General features: G+C 40.1%; 1 protein-coding gene across 1 annotated transcript in view; it reads left to right on the top strand.

The window, feature by feature from the left end:
• Window positions 1-5,140, top strand: part of syt9b (synaptotagmin IXb) — a 72,934-nt gene extending 67,794 nt beyond the window's left edge. Inside the window, exon 8 of the mRNA XM_033635907.2 lies at window positions 1,236-5,140. Within this exon, the coding sequence (XP_033491798.2) occupies window positions 1,236-1,313 (78 nt within the window). The 3' untranslated portion in view covers window positions 1,314-5,140. The remainder of the gene's footprint in view (window positions 1-1,235) is intronic.
• The last annotated feature ends 15,342 nt before the right edge of the window (window positions 5,141-20,482 follow it).

Raw genomic sequence — 20,482 nt, forward strand, 5'->3', positions numbered from 1 at the left:
GTTATTAAAGTGGTTGCCCACCACTTTGGCCACATCTTCTAAACAACTCTCCAGATCTGCATTAAATTTGGTATCGGTATTCATGATCACTCAAGGATTATTCCTATGGTTTTGTGACACCCTAACTTTTTTCCCCTCGCACCACCATAATGTAAAAATAATCACTTGATCAATGCTTGTCAATATTAAATACATGATTGTGTCTCAAGATTATGAATTCTTATGTTTTGGATGCCCATCTTGACCGTTTCCTCAAGTGCCATGATAAGTGCCATGCAAAAAATATCAGGGTCTTTCCATTGAAATTACAGAGCACATTCATGGTATGTCTGAGCAAAAAATACAAACATCTTTTGATACTTCAAGTCTATTTTCTTCAGTTTTATGCATGTAACCAGAGTGTTTGTGTGTTGGGCTCTGAGCGCTGCCAAAATGCAGGTGACCTACACTCAAAACTGTGTCTGAGCACATCCCATGTATTTGATAAGCTATACTCAATACAGTGCTTTCACTACATAACCTGTGTAGACATTGTGTAAGGAAAAAAAAAACATACATGTATTTAACCTTGCATTTTGCCACAGTTTTCAAATCATGGCCTTTACTTTTAGCATATCAGCTACTTGTCTACTTGTATTGCACACATAGCAAAAAGATATTTGAAGATATTTTCTTAAGTGCTTAAGTTTGTTTGTCTCTCAAAAATTACATCTAAAATCCACTGCATATCATGGAGCTCAATATAGTCCTTGACTCCCTTTCCAAGAGCATTTTCACTGCTTCTAACATTGGAGTTCCGCGATGAGATCTTTAAAGTGTCACACAAGCCTGCATTCACATAAAATTGACACTCTCCAGCACTTTCGTCAAAATGTGGTCTAAACCAGCTTTTCAGGAACCAAGTGCTCTTGATGGATGATGCAGTGAAAAGCCTCAAACTCTTCTTGTCCTGCCAGCTTTACACGGCCCTGCCAGGCCCCTCACAGAGCTGACCATAGATAGTGCCCTGGTAAACAATTTATGTTTAGTAAGTCCTCCATGAGGTGCGTGATTTTGTTGTGCCATTAACTGAAGAGATCGATTCTCATTATAAGACAATTATTTATATATACAATGTAAATAAAAAATTGATTCAAAACCAAATAAACCTTTAGTTTTGTTTTGCTTCTGTTTACATCTAACCTGATCGTATTCTCTGTCTCCCTCTTTCCTCCTCTTTTTCTGTTGTGGTCCAGTGGGTTGGACAGGGAGCGACGGGGAGTGGAAGCCAAGGAGGATCCACCAATTCCCTGAAGACACCACCATCGCCATGACCACACAGACACCCCAACCTACACTCACACAAACACAGACACACACACAGAGCCTCAGGGTGGTAGACCGATAGATGATGGACATGCAGATAGTCCTATTGAAATGTTTAAAAATGCAGTACAAGGTTTGACTAACAAGTGACTACAGTAGAAACATCAGCTAAAAGCCATTAAACTGGTGTGTCATTAGACTGAGTGTGCTAAGACTGCTGCAAAAGCTAATGCCCACTTCTTTCCTCCCCTTGTGTCTTCACAACCAAAAAAATCACTTAACTACATTCCAACTGAATTACTACAGTACTTTCATTTGTCATTTTGAGTTGTTACTGACAGTATTAACAGGTTGAGATTATCTAACAGGTCAAGCTTTTTTAACAAATTGCAGTTTGTGGACCAAAATAATTAATTTTTAGGCCAATGTGTGAAGCTGTAACTTGTGATTTGTGTGAGTGATAGGCTATCATAGACACAGTAAGAGTTAAACATTTGAGGTTACAGAATTAGAAACAACAGAGAGGGCATTCCTGTTCAAATCAACAGAGTTGAATCAGCTCTTTTGTTTTGCTGTTGTGTCGAACAGTCAAACTACTCTTGCATTGGTAAAGTGCTGCCTAGACTCTGTGGCAGCCATAGCAGACATGGACAAAGGAGATTTTCTTTGTGTAAGCCTTAGTTTTACCTTTATGGGCGACTTTCTCACAGGACATTTCCTGCAGAGATGTAAACCGAAGAGAATTTGCTCCAAGAATGTGTAAAGCAGCTGAAAGAGGAATCAGACAGTGTTTTATTTACTGCATGTTAAATCGTCATACTCTGTTAACAGGGTGTGGTCAAAATAAAGAAAACACAGGTGTTGGGGGTGCCAAAGAAAGTGGCATGTTTTTCTGGCAAAAGGGCATAATCTCTGAGTACGACTGCTAATGATTCTCAGTGATATTCTTGGCTTCTGAGTTGAAGGATTATTCTGTTTTTTTTAAAACTTGAGTATTATATATGATGTAATGTATATATATGATGACCCATATAAGATATAACACCAACAAACACAAAAAATTAAAAAACACCTTTAGGCTACAAAATAAAATGTATTAACATGTCAGAGTACCCACTAGTGAAACAACACACCGTCTCAACACCACAGAGCTCTCATGTCCGCACCAACAATAAATTCATTTTCTGTAGTCAGACATTTGCAGCCTAAGCATACAAGTGATTTTCAATAGACAACAAAAACAACTGCCTTCTCTCGTTTAGCTTCACTAGCATTAACCAGAAAAGAGGGCAAAACTCAAGCAATTAAACAAGTTACAGATATTAAACAGCCTAACACTTCTAATGAAATGAACAGCAGAATAAAGCATCACTAAGACTGACAATACAGATATTATAAAAACATAAACTCAACAGTGAATGCAGCCTATAAGCACACTTATATAAAAGCAAAGAGAGAACTGCACAGTTTTGGCACACTGTGTGGCGCACACACAAAACGCAGTCTGGTCTCACAGAAATACATGAAATGACCACAATCTCATAACAGCTTTCATTACTTAACATGGTGGTGGCGGCACATAATGTGTTGACATGCTGGCACCAAAGAAACAGTGCCAATGGAAAGTCAATCAGGATCCTTTGTTGTGGTGGACACAAGAATTCCCTAGTTCAACGGCGTCATGCAGTGAGCGGTGGTTAATGCTACGACCCCATAGATAGTGAAAAGAGTGGAAAAAGTCAGAGTAAGGAGGAGGTCCAGGAGGTGGATGGGTCAAACAAAGCAGGACTTTCACCAAGGAGACCACTGTTTGTGTCCTGTGTAAAAACAATAAGTCAACGTTGACTTCTTCTAACTTAACATACTTACATTCTTCTCGCTACATGATGTACTGACGTCACATTATGACATACATACATAACAAACACTTATTTTAACCAAAAACATACTCTTTTTCTAAACCTAACCAAAGTAGTTTTTGTGCCTAAACCGAATTGTGCCACCACCACATAATGCCACGCCAAGAAGTTGTGGTCATTTCTTGTAATTCTGTTAGATCATGTTGCTCCCGAGGCAACAGTCTGGTTGTTATCGTTTTCAGCTGGAGAGAGAGTTGTTATTGTTCTCAACTGTCTGACCATACTGTATTCTGTGAGTGGGACAGACAAAAGCAGGTGCACTCCTTAGTTCAATTTTTGGTCTCCACCAACTCTTGAGGGAATTTCTGGCCCCACTAACACCCACTAACATCTGGCTTATGTCTTTAGTGGGAAAGGTTACAACTGCTATTTCTACCCGGGACAAATAACTTAGCAGTAGTCACAGGCTCAGATTGGCAGTGATGGAAATACTACACTCGTGTGGACGTGCTAATCTTTGCCCCTCATCTGGTGTGATTCAATGACACGCTACCACTAAATGCTGCCAATCTCAGTCAAAGTAGCGGCCAAACTCAGTTTCAAAGTTTGCACCAAGATTTAAAGAGAGACTGAATAAGTAACAAAAGAGTAACCACCTTATCATTTTCACTGGCCTCCATGCTGCTTTCTATTGTTTACTAACCCTGTTTATTGGGGTGTTCATGGCACAGGACGTGGCACACCAGTAAAAAAGCAGAGGCATACTCCTCTAATGCAGAGCTGTTTACACCCCTCTGGTCTACTGGCACCGGGAAAGGAGTCTATCGCCTATTTTTATCAGGGTTTCTCACATTATAAAAAAACACATATATGCGCTATACACATTAATTTTGGTGCAAAAAGGGCATAAGAAGAGCTGTAGGGTCCTTGGGGGCTTGGAAAGAAAAGATGAACCCAATGTGTTACCTGAACTGTCTGCTGTAAACAGTTTACAGACTTACTTCCTGGTTTAACTTTGCCCCTACTGTACTTGACTCAGTTGTGCGTAATTTTCATGTGGAATGTGGTACTGTTACCAATTTTTATCATGCACTTTCTTCAGGAGCTTTGACCTCAGAATCAAGTGGTTTAGATATTCTGGATAAACTGTTGACCAATCTGACTGCACATTATTTTTGCCCAACCTGACATCCTAACAATGGTGACATGTACCCAGATCTCAGCAAGTAAATACAATGTGATAGTGGCTGATAGAAATGATGGACAAATCCAAGACAGTGAGACAAAAATGTAAAAACAACAATATTCTCTTATGGTTCCAGATGCGGGTGTACACTCTTTAAAAAGCCTTGTTTTATGGTTTACTTTATCAAACCAGTGGGTAAATATTTTTGCCTTTGTGATGGGGGGCTTTGCCATTGTAAATCCAACAAATAATGACAATGATCACTCAGAATCATGTTGTCAGTAGGGATTAGTCTTTCCTTTGCCATGAAATAAGTGACTGAATTGTTTCCATTCTGAAAAAAACTTGCAGCAGCCCGATCCAACTGTAATGGGACTTAATGTTATCCATTTAGACCACACCCTGCTGTTGTTTTGATAAGTCAGTGTTTGTTTTTTTCAAAACTGAGATTAATACCAGTATTGTTTATGTCTTTGTATTGGACACTGTCACAGATAACAATGACAATTTCCTCTGTGTTTTAAGGTACAGTGCATGCATCATTTTTCTGTGAGTCATTTTTAAATCTCTTCTGTTGTGAGATACTAACCAAATTGTAAACACAAGATGTATTATGAACTTAAGGCAGGCTGTGTAAATTGTCCATTCAGATGTTATTAATAAATATTTCTATATATATATAGCATGGATTGATTTCTGGGAAGTGTGAAATACAAGCAAATGTTTCAGAGAGAGATTGAATGAGGCAGGTAGATATAAACACACACACAGATCCCCCCTCAGGCCTTTTTTCCCACCTCACACCTGTGCTGTGAGCTTTCACATCAGACCGCTGTGATTGAAAGACCTATGAAGAGTTCTGACAACACACGCACCTTCAATGAGGCCAGCACAGAGATAAGACCCCATGGGGGCTGAGACGCCAAAAAGCATAACGTCCACGTGTCTGTGTGTGTGGGTGTATGTTTGATGATGTTCTTTGGATTTTTCCAAATCACCAACTGTAGTACTGTAGCTGCACTCATCGAAAGACAGATTTTTCTTTCTCTCTGTTTTTTTCCAGACCAGCTAGTGTCACAAGCAACGTGTTTGTCAATGGAAAATATTTGGCAGCTGCCTGTTTACATATCCAGGAGACATGTGGCAACATTGTCTTTGGGTGTTTTTGCACACCCAACAAATGTAAGTCCAATATATGCCCTATTTTTACCTCTGCATTCATTGACTCCTTAGGGGAAATATCTGGCTTCCTGAACTGCTAAAAGCTTCCTTATGTTCACCTACTACTACTAATATTTTGCAGACTATTTTCGTCATTGTTTTGGCTTGAAATGTGTGACATCACGGCAGCTTTTCTAAATAATTGTGATGCATGTTGCAATATTTTTAGGTGTGTTTACAATTAAATTGTGGGAGCAAAGGAGAATTGCAAGCACAACTGCAATGCCGTCTTGGGTTCGTAGCCCACCATTATAAACATCACTCATTCTTCAAAATAAGAATCTGTTTGTGTTTGAAGCAGCGCTGAAGGACCATCTTCATGAGCTGCTCTCCTCCTGCTCTCTCTGCCTGGTTAGCACAAGCTAACACAGCAGTAGCAGCTAACATCCAACACTGAGCTGTTAAACAGTCCCAACAATCTCACACCAACACTGAACTAGCTCAACATTGTCTCAACAGCTCTACTGAGATTTTATCCGTTTCAAATAGTCAAATATGCAGTAAAGTTGCAATGACTGGACACAATTTTAGGGTTGTGCAGAATTCACTGCTGAATTGGCATCAGCTGTTGCGATCATAACATTGCTGCTGATGCTCGTCAGGTAGCATACCGTGGGTTTCATCAAAGCTTTTTCACTTTAACAGCTGCTGCTGGAGGCAAGGATGGATAGTAGGGGGGACATTGGTGGCTTAGTGGTAGAGCAGGCGCCCCATGTACAAGGCTGTTGCCGCAACGGTCCGGGTTCGACTCCAGCCTGTGGCCCTTTGCTGCATGTCTCTCCTGCTCTCTCTCCCCCTCACACTTCTCTATCCTATCAATTAAAGGCAAAAAATGCCCATAAAAATATCTTAAAGGAAAAAAAAAGGATAGTAGGGAGAAACAGTAAAGTTGCAGGCCCTCATTACCCTCTGTGGATTTGCCACTACAAGTAACCACTTTCCCATTACACATAATCATTTGATCCATTGTTTCACAAAAATATTAATCTCTCAAGACAGATTCTGCAATTTACATTGTAGAATCTGTCGGCAGCCCTGTGTGAAAGATGACTACAGAAGGGGTGGGGGGCTTTGAGGTTGAACGATGCTGCGCTTTAGCCAGTCACAATGGAAGGGGCAGGGCCGAGACATGCAGGTGTCACCAGGAAATGTGTACCTACAGAAACAGCAAGCTCCGCGTCCATAGCGACCGCTCCACCCAAAACGCCGTCTTGTCAACGTGAAAAACATGAACAACAGCGCAACCTACAAGCGTTGTGCATCCACCAGCACACCTTCCACGCCTCACGACAGGAAAAAAAGGGCATTAGCGGCAACGTTTTTATACTCCGAAAGAAGTCCAGTCAAGACATGTCTGCAGTTCGAAATGGTAAGTCTTAACACTTAAGTTAACTTCATCGTTGGTTAACGGTAATTCACCTTATAATATTACCCAACTCTAACGTTATCCCGTTAACATTAAATTTAATGTTATGATGACCAAAACAGTAGCGTCCTCGGGCCATTTTTCGGGGTATATATTTGCTAACAGCGAGCATGCAGTTGGCCAAGCTTGATAAATCAAGCTTTTCCTAAAGCCAGTTGGCAGACATGCCAAAACATTGTGTTCCTCTAATAAATACCTTAAACAAAGGCGCTGCAGAGGTTTTAAATTTGCAACTTTAAGTAGAGTTGCAACTTCCGCGAAAATGTTGTCGAACTGCTCTTCTGAAAGATCCATGTTGTCTACCGCCATTTGGTTCGAATTGCAGGTAGGAGTGTAACACTGGGGGCACCGCCGGAAGTGAAGGGGGTGAGCGATCCCCTAAGGCCCCTGCACTTCTGTTAGTCGAAAAACTACCGGGCAGTGCCAGAGGTAAAGGAAGAAACTTTATTTTTATTTTTTTTTTTTTTACCAATGGATTTCCAGATTGCAAAAATATTGACTCGTGCAGTTTTAAAGGGAGAGGTCACTCCAAAATCAAAAAAATATATTTTCGCACAGTGGTACAGTAATTAGCATTGATGCCTCACAGCAAGAGGGATTCTGGTTCAAACCCAGGTTGGGGGGTTCAAAGCAGGGGTGGGGGAGCCCTTCTGTGCTGAGTTTGCATGTTCTCCCTGTGTCAGCGTGGGTTTTCTCCAGGCACTCCGGCTTCTACCCACAGTCCAAAGACATTGGTGACTCCAAATTGGCCATAGGTGTGACTGTGAGTGTGAATGGTTGTCTGTCTAGGTGTCAGGCCTGTAATAGTCTGGTGACCGGTCCAGGGTGCTGCCTCTCGCCCAGTGTCAGCTGGGATAGGCTCCAGCTACTACTCATGGACGGGAGGCTTGTGCTCATGAAACCACTTATTTAGCTGGGGGTTAGTTATATTGTTTTCTGCAGTGCTTCATGTGTCCTCAACTTTTTGCAGCTTTGTCTGTCACTCTCAGATTCATGTGACTTTGCAGGTGTCTCATTTCCAGTCTCTTAGTTCCAGTTATACCAGCATAATCTGGCAGCTGCAGTCATACTATTATCAAGATACTCCATGTAGCGTTTACATGCTCTATGATGGTAACCTGCTTTCCACAGTTACTCAAAGTGAGTTTCTATATTTTTCTTTTGGGTGGAGATGGATGAGTGCCTCTCTCCAGTGCCAGGCTGACTTGTGCTGCTGCCCGCTACTCCACTTTGGGTAGGCGACTCCCTGTTTTGACCCTTGACAACACATTCTACACTTGTAAATGACTCAGGTTAGGTCAAAGAATGATCAGGGGCTATGGTTGAAAGAAACCATGACTACTGGTGGGAGACAGGAGACAAATCACAGGTTCTGATGTCAGATCTGTCAGAATCACCACAAGAGGTCCCTGTCAGGTGAACAAGTAATTTTATGTCACATGTTTCCTGGTGAGGTCACTCTAAAAGGTTCAAGTCAAGTTAGGCTGCACAATTAATCACATAGTGATAGTAATCACAATTTATCTTGCAAACTTGAAGTTTCACATTTAGACTGTCTGCTGTTGTGCAGCAAACCACACACTTCCTACTCACAGGCACTGTGTAGTCTCACTAATGACACCCATATGATTTCAGCCCAATTTGATTAACCTTCTGTGCCAGTGCTGCCAGATTGGACAGTTTTCTACCCAGCTGGGTGGTTCTGGGTTGTGTTGTGCACAGTAAAATGGGTTTAGGCAATTAGAAAGGATTTGGACTGTTTTTAAATACATTAAAACATTACAGTATATTTTAAAAACTTTTATAAATTGTATTCTTTAGTTATGCAAACACATCCAGTCACCTAGCACAATTTTCATATGACAACATTTTTATTCACCCTGCTGAGAGGAGATATGAGATACCATCACTCACCTGCAGCTTACCTTATGACCCTATGAACACACAAGCTGGAGTGTTTTTGCAATTCTGTGTTTTCATTGTAACAGAAAGCTTGTGGCCTATGCTTGCAACATTACATCATTATTTGTTTGGCCTTTGGATAGCATGGGATCATGTGTACTATTCTCTTTAACTAAATAGTTTATGTTATTATGTCAATTTAAAAATGGATATGAACCACAGTATTTTGCTATGAATTCAATCATATTATTTATTATAGATAATATTTGGGCTTTTTATTAATTTGTGCAGATTTTGAGCAGTTACTGGGATGGGAAACATTAAACTGATCTGGCAACACTGGACTGTGCTTCAATAACAGCTGCAGCCGACAGCTCATTAATGCAAAACACAAGTTCACTGTAATGCCTTATTGCTGCGATGATTGGATTTCCCCAAAATATCTATCTTTATTTGATCTTGTGGCATTGTAGAAGACCATGATACATTTAAGACCGAAGGACATTGGATTTATTATTATAACTAGTAAATTGGCCAGAAGCAGAAAGCATAAGAGAAAGGCCTTCCTTCTTTCAGTGTATTAAAACACTTAGACAGATCTAAATACAAAATTTAAAATACCTCCCCTGAACAGCGACTGTCTGAAAATTATGCTAAGGTGATCAGATCTAAGTGATAAGAATAATACTGTATATAGAAATAATATGAAGGGTTGTGTCTTTTTTGCAGCCTTTTTTAATAAAAAAATACAACAAAAAGAGTAAAGGATGGAAAAAGCTGTTTTTATCTGCTCTAAAATAAGCTGCAACCCTTGGCATGTCTGACTCACTAAGTCACCTGGACTCTTAGTGCTTTCTTGGCACACAGGTTCCCCAGGATCATGGTTGCGTCTGCTGCAATGGTATTGCTTGACGCCAACTGCTATTGTTATTTTTATAAGTCATATTTCTACTATTGTTATATAGGCTATATATATATTTACATATTTTAATTTAATTTAACCAGGCATAGTCCCATAAGATCCAAAATATCCTCTTCAAGAGAATATAATATTATACATATACTATCATATACTAGTCTTAGTCACTTAGTCATATTTCTATTACTGTATTACATATTTCTATTGTTGTAGTGGTTGTTGTTACTATTGTTATTGCTGTGCTTCTCTCTTCCTCTCTCATAAGTTGAGGCAGAAGGCCGCCCACCTAGAGCCTAGTTTTGTTTGAGGTTTCTGCCTCTTAAAAGGAGGTTTTTCCATGCTTCTGTTGCCAAGTGCTTGCTCGTGGGGCAACTGTTGGGACTTTGAAAATCAAATATAAGGGTATGGCCCTGCACTACATGAAAAGTGTCCCAAGATAACCTTTGTTATGACTTGGCACTAATTAAAATGGACTTGGCTTGACTTACTATCTACAATGGTAACAAGGCTAAGGGTAAAGCCTAAGTTATGCTTTCTGCATGGACGGTTGCACGGACAGGAGTTGACGCAGAATCATGATGAGGAAATGTTTGGATTGTTTATACTCCGTGCAGGTTTTTCCTCACCGCAACTTATATTCTTCCAAACTATAGGAGGCAGTGTATTCAACACTCAAGTCTTGAGCACTTTTCTTTTTTTCTCTGCCCAACCACGTCCCCATAGTTGGAAAATATGGGATGTGCAGAGAGGCAAAAATGCACAAAACAGGAACCTTCCTCCAATGAAGGGATGTGTTTCAACACTTTGGCAGTGCAGTCACTCATTACCCTGATGGATGCATTAAGCATAAATCAAGCATTTGCATATCATTAACCAACTACATTAGTATGAAGAGTTACAGTTTAGGTAAAAAAGAAAGCCACGTCTACAACTATCACATCCACTGTGTAGTACTTCCCCACTATGTGAGCAATAGTGTTCTACTCTTTACTGGATTTTTTGTGTAAATTTACACTCCTGCTTCCTTAGCTAACTAACTGAGACAGTGTGACACTGCAGTACAAGAACGAGGGATGCTCTTGAAACATTGAAAAGTAACTTGAAGATTGAGCAGTGTTGCTATCTCCTTCCAGATGAAATGTGTCATGTGTCATCATCATGTGTTCATTTGCATATTAGTGACATTGGTGTGTATTCATTTGGTATAGTGCAACACATTCTCATCCCAAGTCATGACATATTGCCGCTTTGTCAGTGGCCTTTCACATCTACATTTTACACGCTAGGTATCCTCCTGTGTCTGCTGTTGATGCTGCAACCAACACCAAGCAGGCCAACAAAAGCACACGATTAGGTTGAGACGATAAACACCATAGTTTGGCTCTACATTCATACGGGAAGCAAATACCGGCCTCCTGGATGGAAGTCCAAGGTTTGTTTGACCCATCCACCAGCCCTCTCACTCACCCTATAGGGATTTGAGCTCTTTACATTATGTCGCTACCAGCAGCATTTCAACCTGACATTGTCCAGTGGCGTATCATACAGCTGCAAGACGCTGTCTGGGCAGTTGGCGGTGTATCATAACACTGCGAAAGGTTCGGTCCAACCATGTTACAAACTAATGCCGCCCGTCGGTGTATCATACTGCGGCAAAAGGTGGCTTTTGGCGTCACAAACAAAGTGGCAGTATTTTGGAATGAGAACGGGCTGCATAATGAAAGCATTAAACAACTTTGCTGAACTAGATTCAATAGAAGAATCCTCAAAAAACATTTGCATGCAATGACAGTTCTCTGGCTTCTCCAATTCAAGGAGCAAGCGTGTCAACATAACCATTTAAACTCACTACAACTAAGCTGCTTGAGTGCTGCAATGGCATCTCCTCTCCTCCTGCTTGCCCCTGACTGGTGCAGGAGAGAGGGGGAGAGACTCGGTGCTGTTGGCTCGGAAGCCATGGACTGTGATTACCCTCCGAGGCATGGAAATGGACATATTTCTCTCTTTTTCCCTGGTGGTCTAAATAAGTCACTAAGTTTGTCACTAGTTTATGAAGTTGTTAAATCTAGTGAGAATGTCGCCAAGTTGGCAACACTGAGATTTTCTGAGAGTTTCTAACCAAATCAGAGAAGTAGCTTTAATTAGCCAGCTAGCTACATCTGATAAAATCTGTTAGCGATAGTCTTCATTTCAGCTGAAAAATCTCTCACTACAAGTTCTAAACAAATCTTTCACTGTTATCACTGCATATACACTGTGCTTAAAAGGGAAAGACTGAAAGGCCGAACACAATTTCGTAAATGGTCAACTGGTCAGGAAACAACAACAACAACAATCCAAGATCTGAGATCCCTGTAATAAATATGATACATAACAGCATAGTTGATTGGAGTTTAGAGGCACAGTAGACACTGTCAAAACAAAGTTTATGTGAATACTTAGTGAAACTGAGAGACAAAAGCAGAAAAAACATCATTATCTTAGCTCTAACACAAAGAATACTTTATACAATGTGTGACCTTACAGTTTTATAAACACAGACATATTCTGTTAAGTTATTTGTATCATTACCACACAAAGACTTCTGTTGCTAAGATATCATGACAAAGACAAGCACACAGGAACACTAGTGAGCACTTTATCTATTTTATCGAGTCTTAAAAGACAGCATGCAGAGAAGTGGCTGCATGACAGCAGATTCCAGAGGAAAGGAATCTAACTACAAAGCTGAAAAAAAAAACAAACAACAACAACGCTAAATTACAACCAGGTTTGTTGTTTGTTGCTCTTAAACAGCAGTCTGCAGTGGTCTGCAGCCAGTGTTAATTTTGTTAATGAAAACTACGACAAATATTATTCATCAACCAACCTGTTTTTCCATGACAAAGATGAGATGGAAGCAAACTGTTAGAGGTAGACTATTTTAAAATGGCTGTTAGCAGCTACCTCCGCTTGTTTGCTGGTGAATGGCAGCAGAGCAGCAGCCGGCATGTCTTCACATTTGTTCCTGCAGAACTCCACTTACATTTGGACTGTCTCGAGAAGTTTTATAGTATTATCTATGGGGCTTGGCTATAAATTAACTGTCTGAACTGGGTACAAAGCCAAGTTGTCTAGTTGTCTCAAACCCTAAATACAGATTTTGAGCTTTTCAAATTAGATAGATAGATAGATAGATAGATAGATAGAACTTAATTCATCCCCAAAGGGAAATTCAGCTGTCTAGTAGCTCATAAAAAACGGTGTATTGGTTTTCTTAGTTCTTAGTTCTTCTTATCAGTAAATATGTGCTTGTAAATTATCCTTTAAACCTGTCAAAAACTGCTGGAGAAATGCAACTTTGTACGTGTGTATAAATAATTTATAGTTGTCTAAATGAAATCTTTATACAACCTGTCACCTTGATTTTAATTTCAGATGTTTGTATTAGCCTAATTGGAATAGCCTGAAGAGAAAAAAAAACATTTTGACTTAAAGTAATGACTAAAATGTCATGAACACTGTCTGCTGCTGATGACATGCCATCCATCGCCCCCTCCACCTCCCAGTGAGAAAGTCAGCTTTTACATTACTTAAGGAATGATATGATGATATATAAGCTATATGATATCTATGAAGCATGCCAATGTAACATAATATTTGTGGTTTTAAGAAACGTATAATGCCAACATTTTCTTCTGGTGACTGGCCTGGGGAAAGGTTATGATCACACCACAGATGTAAGCGTAGGAACATGAGTGCACTGAAACATGTGGTGCCTATATGTCATCTCAGTTATTGTTGGTGTGAATTATCTTCACAATCTACAGTAATGGGTCGTGATGTTCAAAGACGAAAACAGGCTTCATCTTCACAGCCTGCAAGAGACACTTTGCAGTTTGACCTGTCATAACCCTCATATTGTCTGTTATTTTGCCCATGTCGAATACCCTTGCTGAAGCATAATGAGAAGAAAATGTTCCAAAAAACATTTATTAAGCCATTCAACAAGATTTCCTTTGTTGTTTTGCGGCTTAAAGTACGACAATGCAGAGAGGACAGGAACAAGACTCTCATGGCATGAGATAGCTGAGCCAACAGTGAGACTATAAAGCAGCAGTGATGTGGAGTCTGAATGATGTTTGGGATAATATTCTGTCTGAGGCTGTGTGTGGTACAAATACAATGGGATGACACTTCAATTTCAGGGGAACTAAGTGCCTCCATGATGATTCTGCTGTAGATAAAACCAGTGAGACAGAATGCTGAGACAGAATTTATGCTGATGGTGACATCATTATTAGTCATTTGAATTACGGTCCCACAGATCACTGAAAAATCGGGGCCCTGTTTAAAAATTAAGGGGCATTAGTGAAGATGATGTGCATCTTGCATGTAATTCAACTTATCAACAGGCACGAGACATGATCCAACAGAGAGGAGCCCTCAGGCTGCATATGGTGCCAATTTGTCCACCTAATTTATCCCTCTTGAGCTCTCGAAGGCAATATGTGGAAAGCTGCTGCAAAGCACTTTTGGAGAGGTGTGTATTGCTCTGTGGATATTTTGCACTCCTCTTGTGATGGCTGCTGTGGGCGCTCAGAGCGAGCATCCTGAAAACATCTAAAGCCCAAAAATGTCTCAGGAAAGGTTGAACAGCTTTGCCACAGGCTATACTGTATTTTGTCTGTTGAAATTTTGTTACTCAATAACCTGCTGCAAAGGACTGATCTGGGCATCTTCACTTTTAGGTTAACGTACTGAAAATACTGAGCAGTATTGGCGCTTCCATTGTTTTCAGTGTAAGCACAGCAGCAGCCAATTGGTGGAAGCAGCAGTGGCAAGAAAAGAGAGGGCGACTGCTGCTCTGGTGAACTCACATGGCTGTGTGCCACTGCTGTGTGAGCTGTTGATAGGTGAATACGTTTTCATGTTGCTACCACAGAAAACACAGAAAAACAAGGAGCTACTTTCACTGGTATCTGCTATCATGATGTTAGAATACTAAACTTGCTAGGATAATTGTGTCATATTGCTAACCATTCCTTACTAAACAGTACACTCTTTGAAGTAAGGGTTCCCAAAGGGTTCTTCCAGAAGGGCTGGGGTTCTACCAAGAACCTTTTATTTCTAAAGGACCTTTTTTTCAAGGATTCTTTGTAAGACTAAGGGTTCTAACTGTTTTCATCGAAAGAGCCCTATTTGGAAGAAAGAGTTCTTTGAGGATTGTTGAAAGCATGGGTGTTAAAAGATCCTCACCCTCTTACCCTCAAATATTCAAATGTTTACCCATGTTTTCCTGCCATATTTGACATCTTTATTATCATTTCATACTATACAATACCACATGTTCTGCCAGTTATTTTTATTCATTTATTTATTTTAACGGGTACCTAAGACCTGGCATTTTGTTTGGTTCCCAAATCTCCACCATGAGTGTTGTGGGTCACACTGGACCACATCAGCCCCGACCGTTTATGGGCCTCATGAGGCCAAAGGCTGCTGGACACGGTTCCCTTGGCCTTAGACTAACCTGTTAAACCAAAACCATTATTAGGTTAGAGGAAGGTCAATGGGTAATGTCACCAATTACTATTTTTAGAGCCCCTCTGGGTGTGTTCAAGATGAAACCCTTGGAATATAAAAGGGTTCTCAGTAAAAACCCCTGGATGGGTTCATGTTAGGACATTCAGAAGGTGGAAAGAACCCCCAGAGAGAGTTCAGGGTGGAACCTTCACAGATTGTTGTAGGCATAAGCCCTTTTGTTGGGTTCTAGGTAGAACCCTCTCAAAGGGTTCCAGGTGGAATCTTTATACGAAGCTCAGCGTAAGTTTAATCAGGAAGACGCTCTCCCTCCCACTCTCTCTCCTCTCACCCTGCTCCACCCCGTTCACCTCAAGCTATCATATCCAAAGTCCAGGACAAGCTCAACAAAGGCTCATTCCTCTACTCATCCAGATCATCAGCACTTCTCCATCTTCCCCACAGCTTCTTCTCATCTCATCTTCACAACCTCTACCACCACCAGCATCTGAACACCGTGGTGTTCCCTATTTGACTATGGACTCATCACCTTCCTTGAATCATACCATCTCTATGAGGTCTAAGCACCAAAGACTTTTCACATTTTTCATTCTTATGTACACATGTTAATAAATGTTCATTTTACTATAAAAACAAGTCTCTCCTGATTGGAATAAGGCTCTACCAGGAACCAAAAAAGGCTCATCTATGATGAAGCCAAAGAGCTCTGTGTGGTTCTAAGTAGCACCTTTATTTCTAATACTGTGTTCACACTACAAGCAACAGCTTGACCAGCTACATTATCACAGAGTCGCTGTTGAAGTGTTGCTTTGATCGATGTCTGAGCCCCATTTAAACATCACATTTCACTGCCTCATTGCATCAGCGTGTGCACCACAATACACAGAAAGCTAGCATAGCACAGTACCACGGCTAGAAATTAAAACATATGATGGGATGGATGATGCTTCTCAGCGTCATTGGAGTGCTGAAAAGAATTGAGGTCAAATCTCCTGGCTGTAAATGTCCTTGGCTGGTTAAGTTTTGTGGGGGGGTTGCAGGATCACTGTATGCCCACTAGAATAAACTAGACTACACCACTGGCTCATACTCATTAAAAATTAAAATCAAAACTGAGAGCATGTTTACCTTTTTTTTCCTGCAAAACACCAGTAGTTATCTGAAAATATGCTTTACATAATTTATGAAAACACGGAAGGATACACAGTACAACTACAGACTGATAAAAAATTAAAGGGAAAACATGGGTGTAGAAAACAGAACAAAAGCAGGTGCATACACATAAAGCACAAGGGTAACTGAATGATTTGATTAATGTAAAAATAATGTGAATCTTCATCTTGTAACACAATAAAATAGTATTAAGACCAGGAGAAGTGGCAAAGTAATGATGAGCCAAAAGCGAGGCAGGAGAACAATGAAAAAAACAATGTATATATGCTCATATAAAAGTCATCCCTATCAATCATGACCTTCTAGAGGTGTGTGGCGATGTATTTATCTGCAGAGACTCTCCCCACTGCCTGGATTTTCTTATTTTCAGCTTAGTTTGCTGCTGCCACGTATCTTTATACATGGTTTGTATGATATTCACGAAAATGCACACATAACAGTTCGTATCATAACCTACAAATTAGTGCCCCATGAATGATGTAATGTTCTTAATGTAAAGTTACGGAGGTCAGGTTTAGGCAAGTACAGTTACTGTGGTTAGGTTTAGGTAAAGAAACATGGTGACAACGAATCTCAAAATAACTCAGAGTTCTATCAGAGTTCTGAACACTGGTGTCCTGCAAATAGTCTTGGGGGAAAGTCCTATGTTTTGTTGACCATCCACCACCACAACCTCCAACCTTATGGGACCACTTCCTTCTTTATTCTTTACTTCTGTCAGCAAATTAGTCACCTGACCGCAGCCCCCCTAAATATGTGGGTTACTGGCTCATGGTTATGTATGATATGTAAGAACACTGGTGCATTACTTTTTGTAGGAAAAGTACAAACAGTGCACAAAAACAGCCTGGCTCAGGATGTTTGTGGGCACAGCACACAGGTGAGGACTTTAGAGCTACAGGTAAGCAGGACGCATCCAAGAGGAAGCTCTGAAAATCTCAGTTTTACCTCCATAAATAATTTCATTCCCTCTGACCTGAATTTCAATGCTAAAGCCATGTTTATGTCATATAATTCAGAAAAACCTTCACGTTAACCTCCCTAGTCATAATTTAGAGGTGGTGGAGATTGTTTTTATTGACAGCTCTAACAACTTCCAGTTAGCAAGAAAAACCTAATGGAGTAATTGATAAATGTTATGGCATGACTACAAGGCTAGCACTGGGGATAAGCATTTATTGCATGAGCAATCTCAATTTTTCTTTTCTTTCCCCTCTGCCAACATTAGGCTAATGCAGCATTAGTGTAAGTAGTGTAATTAGCATGCTAACAGGCTAAACTAAGATAGTAAACATGGTAATCATTATACCTCATAAAAACCATGCTAATGTCTCTTTGAGTTAAATGCTGCTGTTAGCATTTAACTCAAGGCACTGTTGAGCCTGAAACAGCTTCACAGAGCCATTGGCATGGCTCTAGACTCATTGCGTCCATACTAACTTTCATAATGGCATCCATGTTTTACCTTACCTCTACTGCATCTTTTCCTTGCATCTTAGCCCCTTCTCCTAAAGGAGTGAGGAGAGAGGAATTGAGAAAAGATAAAGTAGACATGCTTTCCACTATCATCATCTAAGAGGATGTCGGTCTCTAATGACAATGGCACAGCTGGATCAGCTGACCGTAAGCTTTGTTACATAACTCTTGATGTTTCAGTAGAGTTCAGAGTTTGTGTTTGCATATAAATGCAACTCTCATGCTTTGACTTTGAGACTCAAGCAATTGACACTTTCAGAAGCTCTCACTTCACACATCTATTTTCTCAAGAAATGAAAAACAAATTTATAATTGATAATGTTGCAGAACCAAAGGGGACACTGACAGCACAAACCAAGAAGACAGGGCAGCACAGTGTAACAGCAGCACTGTAAAACACTGCGGTCTTAATAGGTTTGCTTACATTTTCAAATATGTTATTTTACTGAATGTTTTTTCTAAATACAAAATTAAGGGAGATCACCTCAAAAGGTAAACTGTAATAGTAAATGTACTCATGTTTAAACCCAGAAGCATCCTCTGGGCTCATAAATGAAGCCAACACAGAAGTGCCAAAAACTGCAGTCCCTTGAATGGCCACTTGAGGCCGGCTGCAAAACAAAAACAATTTTACAGCAGAAATCACCATGTTTAAAGCTTGGTTAAAAATGGTTTTGGTCTCTATATCAACAGTCATAAGAACTGTATGGGGTGATTTTTTTTATAATTCATTTCACCCATTTAAATTTTAAAGTTACATATAGGGTGTGGCCGCTTGGAGTGACAGGTTATCAGTGAGGCATCACCTTAGTCTATGAGTCAGATCCACACCTTTGCTTCTCTACAGCTTTTGACACAGACTTGATCATGTAAAATCTGAGGTAATTTTACTCTCACTCCAGACAAAGTTGGGACACCTGTATATGCACACTCCAATACTAATACTACCGTTACCACCATCGATCTAACTGTGTGGGTTTTTATCTGTATGTTTGAATATGTTTAAGCTGTTTGCCAAACATTTGCATATTTATTAAAAACCTCCATAGTAGGGTAAATGGACTTCACTGCTCAGACACTAAATGCACATGAATCATTATTTAAATTTGATAATTACAGGCATCTGCATCATTTGATATTCTGTTTGTAAATTCATTATGCAGTAATCCAGGTTGTGATTATAATGTTTCATAATGTTTTGTAGAAATGATTTATTAGGCCAGATGTTTTAGACAAAGTGTCATTACGTAAGTATATCTCACTTCAAACTATGTTTCTTCCTGGTGCTCAGAGATTTTCACATTTTACTGAATAGTTACAGTGGATAATTAAAATATGTTTATTGCAAATAGATAACAGACTCTCCTCCTCTCAGCGTTTATAATATTAGTCATGATACAGATGAAATGCAATTGGCAGAATTTTTTTTCGCAATGTACGTTTCTGCAAACCATTAATATGTTACATTTGTATATTATTTCATAGCAGATATGTTAAAAATGTATGTTTCTAAACAATGCTGTGGCAAAGGTTTGGTTAGGTTTAGACACAAGAATGACTTTGTTATAGTTGGAAAAAGATCATGTTTTTGCTTAAAATAACCACATTTGACAGCACAAAAGCAGCTGGAAAAGCAGGGACAGGTTGGTAAAACATATTCAGGTTTGATGGCTCAAATGCTGCTGGGAAAGGCTGTGCTGTGTCCATGAAATACACCCAGGTTCCATGGCTCAAACGTTGCTGGGAAACGCCGCAATATATCAATAAAAAACACCTGGGTTTGGTGCCACAAACGCCACTGGGACGTGCCGCAATGTCCCACTAAAACACAACAGGTTCAGAGTTACCAACAGCCACGTAACTGTGGTCTGCAGCTTGGCAGGTGTCTCACCTGAGTGACACAGCTTTTTATGTTACATCCCTATGAAATGTTTGAAAGTAAATATAATGTATTTATGGCTTGCAGAAACATTCAGTGGCAACAGTTTTCTCCGGCTACTGGACTAAATTAAAAGGGGAAATAACATGTTCATGAAGAGTGAGGAACAACGAAATAAATGGAAAATGGACTGGACTTGTATAGCGCTTTTTACACTACATGTCTCATTCACCCATTCCCACACTGGTAGCCAAGGCGACAATTAATGGTGTCACCTGCTACTCAGTAACCATTCACACACTTTCACACACCGATGGAACAGTCATCAGGAGCAATTTAGGGTTCAGTATCTTCCCAAGGATACTTTAACATGCGGGCTGGAGGAGCCGGGGATCGAACTGCCGATTTCTGGACAATCCACTCTACGTCTGAGCCAGCGTTGCTCTGAAATATATTTCTAACATAAACTACAAATGTATCTCAAATTATGATGTACCAATGTGTTAGAGTTTGATTGAGAAAAGAGGGCTGCAGAGAAATAATTGGATGCCCTCATCATAAATGCTGTCAGTTACAGTTAGGCTTGTTGTTAATTCTGCTTATGCAGACATGT

This window comes from Epinephelus lanceolatus, chromosome 5, assembly GCF_041903045.1.
Source record: "Epinephelus lanceolatus isolate andai-2023 chromosome 5, ASM4190304v1, whole genome shotgun sequence".
NCBI lineage: Eukaryota > Metazoa > Chordata > Actinopteri > Perciformes > Serranidae > Epinephelus > Epinephelus lanceolatus.